Source organism: Rhyacophila brunnea, unplaced genomic scaffold, assembly GCF_057557595.1.
Source record: "Rhyacophila brunnea isolate RB1 unplaced genomic scaffold, BYU_Rbru_1.0 scaffold_9, whole genome shotgun sequence".
NCBI classification, from domain to species: domain Eukaryota; kingdom Metazoa; phylum Arthropoda; class Insecta; order Trichoptera; family Rhyacophilidae; genus Rhyacophila; species Rhyacophila brunnea.
The window spans coordinates 3,174,402-3,185,255 of NW_028233361.1; the positions used below are offsets into that span (position 1 = coordinate 3,174,402).

Consider the following 10,854-nt stretch of genomic DNA (forward strand, 5'->3'; position numbering starts at 1 on the left):
GATACTCCTGAAGTTATACACACCCAGTATCCGCCGCAAACATACATTCGCTCTTTGCAAAGAGATCTTGCTACCCGTATGGGAAAGGCTCGTTTAATCGATGCAGAATGTCTGTGGTCTGTAAATCACGACTGTACTCAGTTAAAACCAAATGTAGCTTATTCAATGCTTGCATTCTGACAGTGTTGCTTTACAATAGCGAGTCATGGTAAAGTACGAAGGCTCAGACCAACCGTATACTGGGCTTTGAGAACAATTTTTATAGTCGAGACAAAACACAAAATTATCTTAATTAGATTTTAATTCAAATGCATATCATTTGATTTCTAAATCAGTCATGTAGCCAATGTACAATAACTAAGAAAACAATAAAAGAATTTTTTATTTGCCTCAACTGAAAAAAAAATCATTTTCAGATCAATCGACAGAAATGGTGATTGCCATGGAATTTAAAAAATCTATAGGATGTATAAACCTAATAACAATTTACCTCGGTGTCCTTGGCTCATCTTTAAACCTGGGATAGTAACTTCTGCTGCTACTAGCAGTTGACCGTTCGCTGTATTCTCTTTTCCTGTCGCTTCGATCACTTCTGTCATCGCTGCGATTTCTGACAATCCTGTCGCCGTGATAGCGCTTTTCCCGCTCCTTATCTCTGTGTCTCCGATCATACTTATAGTCACTTTCGTCGTCGTCATGTCTGCTTGATTTGTTTTTCTGCTTTTCTTCCTTTGACGAATTGTATATGCCTCGTTCAAAATGTTCTAATTGTTTCCTAGAAACAGAAAAACCATATATTAGATGACATTGATATTATGTGATGAGGTCGATATTATATTTGGTTTTTGGGTTGTCACTGTGCATTCTTCCTCCTTTTTTCGTCAAGACTCAAATTATTTACAAAATGCCTTAGTAGATAATATGGTCCAAATAGTAGGTGGCTAAGTTTTTTTTTAAAGAGTATTCCTATTATCAAAAATCACCACATGTTAATTGAAGGAGTCCTAGTAAGCACTCGGTCCCTGGGCCACCTTCAGAGAAGATGGGCAAACAACGACAAGATGCATGACTGATTGGAAAGACAGTGCTCAGGATAGAGATCCGAGATGACGGTTGTGCAATCTTCTATAAATCTGAATTTTCTGTAGTGCCAGGTAAAGTAAGTAAGTATTAATAATCCACTACTTATAGAGTGAATAAAAAAAATGATGTTTATCTGATATAGATATATGAAAGATAAAAATATTGCACAGGCATTTAAGTCATTGCGGTTTCCTATGGTAAAATACTAGCAATAAAAGTGAGGTTGAATACAAATAAAGGTAATTGTTTTACGAAATCAGTTTATTCCATGTAGACAATTATAATAAATACCTTTTTCTGTCGGCGCATAGGCTTTTCGATACAATAATTGTTAATTAAATTATTTTCATACTCATTTTGATGCATCATTATCACAAACTAAGATTATATTAGGTAATATTAGGTTGGGGTAGGTTAGGTTAGGTTTGGTTTGGTCTAAAAAGAAATATAAATAAAATCTCATGACGGCATCTGCAGCACATTTACCCAAATAAAATACGACTTTGTTCATAAATAAAATAATAAATAGCCTACATTTGCATTCGTTGCAGCATCCTTTCCTTCGCTTCATCAGATAATCCTCCAGTATACGTAGGAGTTTCTTCATTGCCTACTCTGTAATTACGAGGTCCCTTTGAATCTGACTTTTTCATGTCATCTCCGTCGTCGTGGGAGAATGACATGAGCCGGCTTTTCTCATCTCGCTTTGAAGCTGCCAATTTATCTAACCCCAAAAGTGACGGTTTTGACACTTTAGTTTCGCTCGGGTTGGATTTTTTCTTGATAATCAAACCTCCAGCGATAGATGTCGACCCCTCCAGGCGATGAACGCCCGTGTCATCGTCTGACATTGTTGAAAAGATTTATTTGTACAATTATTGCAACAGTTATGATCACAAACCACGAACAAAATGTATACAAACGTCAAACTGCGTCAAAGCCGTCAAACATCCAAATTTTTAGGTTATACTCGTAAAGTGCTACCAGCGTTATGAAATATTTGGTTTATAATATTTTTATTCACTAATTCAAAATGCTTTAATTATTGTATTTATTTATCGTTTATTTAGTATTAAAGTTTCATTATGAGTTAAATGACCAAAAATATAAATTTATATTATTTATAGATATTTTTTTTAAATCTGAAAAATAATAGGCATACTGTACCGTTAACTAGTTTAACTACAGTAGCAACATTGATTTTGACACAACAGATGATTGTGTCAATTTTAGAGATAATGTCAATTTCACAGTGACAGATGTCATTGCGAACTGTATTTTCTCTCGCTATCCTGACAATTTGTATATATTTAGGCGCAATTAAATATACAATGTCGAGTGAGACTCCCGATAAATCTACATGTATATTTTGCAATATCGTAAATGGGACTGGAGAGGCTGACATTGTTTACCAAAATGAAAAAGTACTGGTGTTTCGTGACATTCGACCAGCTGCAAAAAATCACATATTGTCGATCCCCAAAGTACACATCAAAGACGCTAAATCTCTGACCTCGAAGGACAAACCCCTAGGTATGATGATTACTGTTTTAATCGTATTGTAAATAGTCAATCTTTTATACATTTTTGTATATAAAAATCAATTTACTCCAGGTCCATACCAATCCTGTTTCAAAAGTATCTATTTATACCAGTGTACTCTAAGATGCATAAAAGTATGTAAGTAGGTACCAAATTCTTATGAAAAATTTAGATTTCTTTTTTAGAAATTGTAGATTTGGTTACCTACCACAAGTTATAGTCATATTATTATGGTGGGATTCTGTATTTATTTGCACTTACCATGGAGCAGAGGATGGCATTTGCTTTGGTTTGTGGATTCGAATTCCGCAGCTAGGTCAAATTCACATGTGTTTGTACGGTGTAGGGCAGTAATTCCTAACCTTTTTTGTAAGACTGAAGCATTTGAACATTGAACTAATACTTATTCGAAACACATAACGGTCCAAAGGGGTAAGCTATAAAAATTGTGTAAAGCGAAGAGTGACATACTTAGGCAGCTCTGCCTTTAGCAAAATAAACATGCCACCCTTACAATTTTCAGTCAAATTTTTTTGTGAATCCTTTGCCTACCTAAGTACCACATTTTAATATTTATACATAGCCATATTAAACTGGTCCATAGAAAATTTTTTCTTGTATTACATGCATACCCGCACAATATTCTTTTCCCAGAATATAAATTATGTATTCACATACATTTCTTAATTTTCTGTCTCATAAGAATCTGCCACTCCTGAGTAATGGCATGAACTGCCTACCCATATGCAACATCACTGCCAATAGAGTTAGTAAATAACATACTTTGAAGAGTATTTATCAGATACACTCGCGCCCCTAGAACAACACTGCCACAATCTCAAATGTCATGTTTTAAGTAAATCGCATTTGAAGTTTTCAACTTTCCTTATTTCTTTGTCTCAGCATAAATTAAAAACCACATGGATAGTGAATACATTATTTAGCTTTTTATATGGCTGTGTTGCATTTTGTTTAAGGTACAAATATAAAATATTTCCTGGTACTACATAGCCATAGTTTAATTGTCTTATTCCAGATATTTTTAAAATATTTGAGACAGCAATAATTCGTATAACTTACACATGGTACTACCTAGAGATATGGCAATCATACATAATCATAAATACTGACCAGGCAGTTGATCTGGCATTCACAGCTAAAAACCTGCATTTTTCGGTTTGTGGCGGTGTTGTTCTAAGGGTGCGACATCTTTGGATACACGAGATATTTTAACATATTTCTACATTATCTAGAACTAACGGGCCTGTTAATAAAACCCACATTGCAATAAACACTATAGCTGTAAATCAATATTTTGCTGTAACTGTAACGTTAGCATGCACATTTTAAAAGCTTTGGCAGAAATAAAAGAAACTACATAGTAAGCGGTGACGTTACTTATTGATATTGAATCCTTCATTCCTTGTTGGCACAATAGTAAAAACTCTCGTTAGGTATTTCAATAATAACTATGACATAACACCTATGATATTTAAGCATGTTTGATTTTAAAATACTTAATTGTTTATTAATAGGCCACATAAACCGTTTTTACTCTATTACCAAAAAGTCTAACCATTCTCGCAGACCTTTTTGGTAATCACTGCTGTAGAGGAACATGCAAGCCTTTGAGTGCAAATAATAATTTAGTACAAGTTGTGGGTAACTTTTATTATATTGTGATACATTGGAAATAACAATAGCTATCTAATCACCGTCACTTCATAATAGATAATTAATTATGGTTGACATAGTATTATCGCTTATGATAATTTGTTCTCATAATGACAGTACAATCTTAATAATTTAAAAATCCATGAAGCATTTCTGATAATATGCAAGTCTAAGCTGTGATAACATTATCACATAACATATTTCTTTTTAATACTTCAATATACCTACCCATTAATAGTAACATTGTTTTTGCTCACTGGTTTTTTCATTTTTCATACAGTTCTTTATAGTCATTGTCACAGTGGCAACATGTGGGTCTTAAAAGATGGGGTTCATACTATTGCATTGTTGAAATGAATACTTGTATAAAAGGTTTGACATGTACGAGTAAGTAAGTATGTATTTTTCACTTTAATTTGTAGTGGAAAGACATTGTGTTGATTAAAATAAAACATAATACTACGTAGTACTTACTTATTCTGTATAATTTAATACTGATCAGGAATAGTTTTGTCCGCTTCAAAAGAACGAGAATGGGACGACTGGCCTCCGGAAAATTGGACGCCGCACTGTCGTAGACACGTGTAGACGAGGTATTTTAATCAGTTTCTATCTACTACTTAGTAGTTTGAATTCATTTTACTCTTAACATAATGTATTCTTTACCGCGGATTGAGAATTACCATGCCTAAGGCTTTATATAAAATAAAAAACTCTTTTTTCGTTGGAACTTAAACATATGCACGATTAAATCATTGTTTACGTCTGCATATTTACATTCTTACCAACTATTAAATCATAATATAATCATTGAAGTATGTATAAATAATAATATTGAATATTTTTTTTAAAGTACCTATAAGTACATAACGTCTATTTATTTTCGAATTCCGTGGCGTCCAGTTGTCCGGTGCCAAATCGTCCTAGACCCCAAAAGAACATATTCAACTGATGTATATACTTTTTGTGAATCACGTTTTCAAACTAAATGCCAATGTAGGAATTAGAAAATTTAAATTTCAAAAGTAGCTTGCATGCTTATTGAGTTTGGTCCTATGCGACTGATTTTAAAACTATTCAATTGAATATACCATACATTATCAAAAATAGGCTTACATTTTGAGAAGTAAAATCCTCTAGAAATCAAATCGATTTTGGTTGTTGTGCTTTTTATCGAGTGCTGTTAAAAAGAATCCAACGTTTCATTGTCCCACGGAAATAAATGAAGCAACAAATACTTACCTATTGATTTTAATTAAAAAATCCATTTGTTTTAGTTGAAGACATGTTAAAGGACATCAAAGAAGCCCTGACAATGCTCGGAGATGATTTATCCGATGTTCGTTATGGATTTCACTGGCCACCATTCAACTCAATATCACATCTTCATTTACATGCCATATCACCAGCTTCTGAAATGAATTACTTATCCAAATATTGGGTGTTCAGAGAAAACTCATATTGGTTTGTGTCGGTAAGATGTTTTCTGTATTATTAATGATGAAATCATATTGGCAGTGTATGTGGAATGCCGAGTGAACTATTTTTGTAAATGATCGACAAAAGTTTAGTTTGGAATAATTCAAATATCGTCTTTCCCCGATATGTTTCATTGAATGTAAGTCAATAACAAGACAACTATTTGTCGAATTTGAAATTCACGACCCATACAGCAAGATAGATTTAATGACTGTAGGTTGTAGTTGCTAATCGAAGATATTGACTCAATACCGAAATCCAAAATGCTGAGAACTCCAGTTTAGAAAATTAGGCTTTTTGCACAGAATCGTTTTTAAGTACCTATATTAAATTTTCTTTCACACTCTTAACCCAATGTTTACGGGCTCTTTCAATTAATTTTTTAATTAACGTGTGATTTGCATTTGAAAAGCAATTAGCAAAAACACAATTTTGTGCGGCCCGTAAGCATTGGGTTAAGATGTACCGTTGTATATTGCCAAAGGATTAATGACCCACTTGTATGTTCCATAATCAAGTAATTATGGTACGCTATTCGGCATACCTGGAACCTCATAAGGCAACAGTTTGGCAGACACTGCAGTAAAAGTTGTATACAATAGATTTACTACAGAATACCAGGAGGTTTTACAAAATTGTGTAACTGAATTTTTTTTTTTTCATTCCAGCCCGAATACGTCCTCTCCAGACTATGAAATGGCGGGAAGCTGATTTAGATAATGAGCTTATGTGAAAATACACTTATGTTTTTATGGACACCATTACTATGATTATGAGGGTATATCAAGTTAGGTTAGGGGTAGGTCAATATTCTAGTTAGGTTAGTCACCTGGCAATAGATGGATGGTTTGACGACGGAAAGAAAATACACAAAACATGTTTATATTTCACTCGGCTAACTATTCAATTTTATATACATCCATCAAGTTACATTCAGTGGTGAGCCCTCGCTACCTCATGAACTCACTGAAGCCGTTCTTCAATCTGATATACCAATTGAATGTATTTTGCTCCATGGTTCAGTCTCCCAGTATTGCATCAGCCAAACTATTATGCTTCGAAAGCTGACTTATGGCTGTTTGTTGCAGTTTTGTATGTTGGACAAGGCTGGCCCATCTAATGGTCTGATATTTACAATATTTATTAATTAGGTACCTAAAAAAGTTACCAGTTTTATCGGTGCAATTTTATTACACGAACATGTCTATTAGGTAAGACTTTCAGCATTTAAGAAGGACAGCATAAATACATTTAACTCATTTAGTGCTGACAACGCGACTGGCGCGTTTGCATTAGATACAATTAGCATGATAATTAAATGTGGTAATTGAATAGTAATTAACTCGTCAGCAGTGAATGTGGATACTGTATACAAGAATAAATTGCTCATCTTGCCTGTGATTATTTTAGAAATCAAAGCAATAGTAACTAGCCATCAATTTTCTTACTATGTAGTATCCGGTTTTTGTTTTTATCAAAGGTGTCGAAGGAAACCTTCTTCTAATAACACGCATGTTGAATAGGAAAATAAATAAAATCTGAAAAGTATGTACATTTAGTTGTAATATTATACGGTTTTATTGAGATTTTGAAGGGAAACCATTGACAATAATTCCTATTTTTATTTCCTTAACCAGATTACGTGAAAGATGTTTTCAAATTAACCATGAGGAAGTTTATGTGACCTTGTCGTATCGCTATTACTCTATTTGTATTGCATCAATCACTGCTTGCTGCTGAAGTTTGAGAAAGATCTAAATCCTCCAGGCTCTTTGCACAGTAAGAGAATAGTTTGACGATGAGTTTGATGAGTGACCAAAAGAAGACCAAACTTATCATTTCGATGACGAATGACAAATTGAGTTTTCTTTGTAATGGCGAAAGACGTTGTTTAATTTGTAACGCCTCAGTGTCCTAAGCCAAATATAATACATTCGCTCAAGTTGAAAAATGAAAACGGGAGAGTATTACCGCCTGTACACGTGCATGGATTTACTGCCAGCAATAGTGTATATTTTAAACTATTGTGACAATAACTGTTTACGCGTAAAAGTGCCGACTGTCTCTCCAATCTCATTCTTGAAGAGTAAGCGAGACGCGATGTTGTCATTTTAGGGTACTATTTGACAGATTGTAAAAATTGGTTAACCTCAAAATGAGTCTCTCCGCGGTGTAGTTCCTATTTTTTGCCGGCAGGTTCGCCACTATCGTTTTACTGCGCAGGCACAGATCGAAAAAATCTCAATTGTCGCATGAAAATTCAGAAGCTTCCAAACTCTTTTGATTCATGCATGCAATCTTGCAACTGCAGCATAATACATGTTTACACATACATTTTCATGTTATGGCCGTGATAATACGTACTGTCAGCAGTAAATCCCTACATGTGTAAACACGGGGTATATGATCGATCACTGCCAGCTTTGATACTGGATCGTAGATAACAGCCTAATTGAAGTTGGACATGCCATCATGAATCCAAAAATATGAGGATGAAGCAAAAAAAATCCTGATATCCACAAAATTTTATATGAGTCGTTTGCGTTTGAGTTAGAGGGTTGGTGTTGCATGGAAAAATCGGACTTCTCCATCTGGCAGAAGAAGAGTTTCGTTTACGCTTTGGTTTTTAGCTAGTAATAATAACCTATTATTGAATATGGAAAAATTAAGACCAAATTGTGAAACTTAGAGTATAAGTAAATTTATAATTGAATGTGTACATAATTCACATATGTCATAATAACACTAATAATGCTAATATGCCAATGTTCATAAATTAATATGACATCATGTTTTATAACGTGTATTTGAATAGCACGATTTAAAATTAATTGATGAACATCGGTGGCCACAATGACTCTGATCATTGCGTCACTTGCATCAGTGCATGCTGGCGTAAGAAATAATGAGAGTATTAGACTTCATTATTGCCGCAAAATATTCTTCCTAATTTATATTAATTAAATAAACAGCTGATATTTCAACCTGGCAATTTTCTTTATTTCAATTTATTACTCAATATCCAAACTATGTATCTAAAAATATAACAATAGATTATGTAGGTAGTAAATTTATTTTATATTTTGCAGCTACATTTTATTATACCTTCCATTTTTAATAATATTGTCTACACATTTTTACTATATATGTACCTACTTATGTATTGACATTGGCTGTCGTATTGATTGAATGCCGGTTTATAATGTAAGAAAATAAATGATTTTGTACCTATTACATAGTTTTTATTTATTATTTATTACCCACATTTTTTTTTATTCTTTTAATAATGAGAATAAGGTTGAAGATTAAGAATTCGCATTATCTTTCGGAGCTAAGTCTGAACAATCTGCAGACTTTTCAAATTCAAATTTATTTATTAATAATATTGTAGGGGTTACAAGAATCTCCAGACAGAGTGTACCATTTTAGTTAGCATCTTAAGTTTGTTTTAATACCCTTTACCATAACCATTAATTTAAAACTACAATGTATCTTGCAGCATAATATTGTTAAAATTACAAAACGAGCGATTTATGTGAGTCAATCAAATTTCAATAGAAAGCTAATGTAGCAAAATAATATAATAATTTAATGAATCAATAATCACAAATTAAGAAATAATGCTAGGTATGCAAGTTTGCTATGATACGCACCAAAGTTGTTTGTATGAAAATCAATCTTACTCAATTATCGAAACTGTATAATTGTTCAAATTAAAATCAATTGTTTATAATTTAAAGAATCGTAATTATCAAAATATTAAATTAATCGATAACGTTGAGTAATAATGCAAACAGAGACAGAATTCTACGAAATTGTTTACAATGACATACACTCATCGGTCATTTGTCTCAAGCCGACTTGGCGTTTCCTTTGTCTCAATTCACTATAAAAATTAAGGGTGCGAATGATCAAATTAACACCAAGTCCTAAAGCCGTTCTAACCTACAGTCGCATCTACAATCTCACGATTGGTAACTTTTCTCGCAACACAATCTCCGTAATTATTAATTGTAAAATTCATTGATCTCATTGTACGAATCTGTATTAACTATTGTATCTTTTTGATGGTTAAGGGAAATAAACTGGGATTACTTTGTCACGCATAAAAATCCTTCTACTCATTGGAACCTACCTACCCCCATCACTCCATCCCTTATCTCAATATTAATACTATTGACCGAAGGTACTTGATGGAATTTGAATTTAAATTCTAATGGATTCAAGCTCTGTACTATTCCATTTAAGTCATTTTTTGCGACCCGGGTTTCGCCTTTCGAGTGTACACGACGCCTGAAGATGCCGAAAGGCGAAACCCAGGTCGCAAAAAACGACTTAAATGGAATAGTACAGAGCTTGAATCCATTAGAATTCAAATTTATTTATTTTTACATACAGTGAACAGTACAAATTATACATTTAAGACGTTCACAAGATGACATTTAAAAACAAAGAAATGGTATTAAAACAGTGTAAAAAAGAAAAATAATATCCTATTATGCAGAATCACAAAACAGTTTTGTAGGAAATAATACGTATGTATGTATGTCTTTTTTTTTCCCCCGACCATATCCAATCCTAATAAGTTCATAATATAAACCTCGTATTTTTTTTAAATTGATTTTTTTCTAGTGGGTATATGCATCAGATGTTTTTAAATTATGTATGTTTATTATAGAATATACTAAAATCATATACCTACCTACTCATCAGCAACATCTTCTTGGCTACGTGTTAAAACTGTAAAGCTCCTCCCATTTTTAACCGCACTTCCATTATAAACTAACAAGCTCCTCCCATTTAGTAGACAACAGCGCCTAGAAGCGTAGCCAAGAAGATGTTGCAGAAGAGTAAGTATTTATTATTTTGACAATAAAGTGGTATTTCAGTACATTGGATATCCATATTTATAGCACACTTTCTTTTCTCAATGTACGAGGGTGGGTCAATAAGTCCTTAGAAAAGCCGACAGGTGGCGCGACTAGTACTGTAAGCGGTTTGTTTTCATGCAGCGGCACTACCGATTCAGTATGCTGCGAAGTTTCAATCAGATTGGTCGGGTTGTTGTGTGTTTCT

General features: G+C 33.3%; 2 protein-coding genes across 2 annotated transcripts in view; one reads left to right on the forward strand and one right to left on the reverse strand.

The window, feature by feature from the left end:
• The window catches only part of Prp16 (ATP-dependent RNA helicase l(1)G0007), a 227,513-nt gene extending 225,477 nt beyond the window's left edge, over positions 1 to 2,036 (reverse strand). Inside the window, exons 1-2 of the mRNA XM_085959963.1 lie at positions 1,618 to 2,036; positions 491 to 775 (exon numbers count right to left, since the gene is read on the reverse strand). Coding sequence (XP_085816089.1) covers positions 491 to 775; positions 1,618 to 1,934 — 602 coding nt within the window. The 5' untranslated portion in view covers positions 1,935 to 2,036. The remainder of the gene's footprint in view (positions 1 to 490; positions 776 to 1,617) is intronic.
• Positions 2,037 to 2,314: 278 nt separating this feature from the next.
• Positions 2,315 to 9,012, forward strand: LOC147063174 (adenosine 5'-monophosphoramidase HINT3-like). The gene is made up of 3 exons (XM_085959734.1): positions 2,315 to 2,616; positions 5,577 to 5,773; positions 6,447 to 9,012. Exons 1-3 carry the CDS (start codon positions 2,343 to 2,345, stop codon positions 6,471 to 6,473), a joined length of 498 nt encoding a protein of 165 aa, XP_085815860.1. The 5' UTR covers positions 2,315 to 2,342; the 3' UTR covers positions 6,474 to 9,012.
• Positions 9,013 to 10,854: the final 1,842 nt, after the last annotated feature.

Coding starts and splice junctions, on each gene's coding strand:
- LOC147063174 (XM_085959734.1), top strand. CDS start 2,343: ATGTCATTGCGAACTGTATTTTCTCTCGCTATCCTGACAATTTGTATA. Junction 2,617..5,576: donor CTCGAAGGACAAACCCCTAG/GTATGATGATTA, acceptor CATTTGTTTTAG/TTGAAGACATGTTAAAGGAC. Junction 5,774..6,446: donor ACTCATATTGGTTTGTGTCG/GTAAGATGTTTT, acceptor TTTTCATTCCAG/CCCGAATACGTCCTCTCCAG.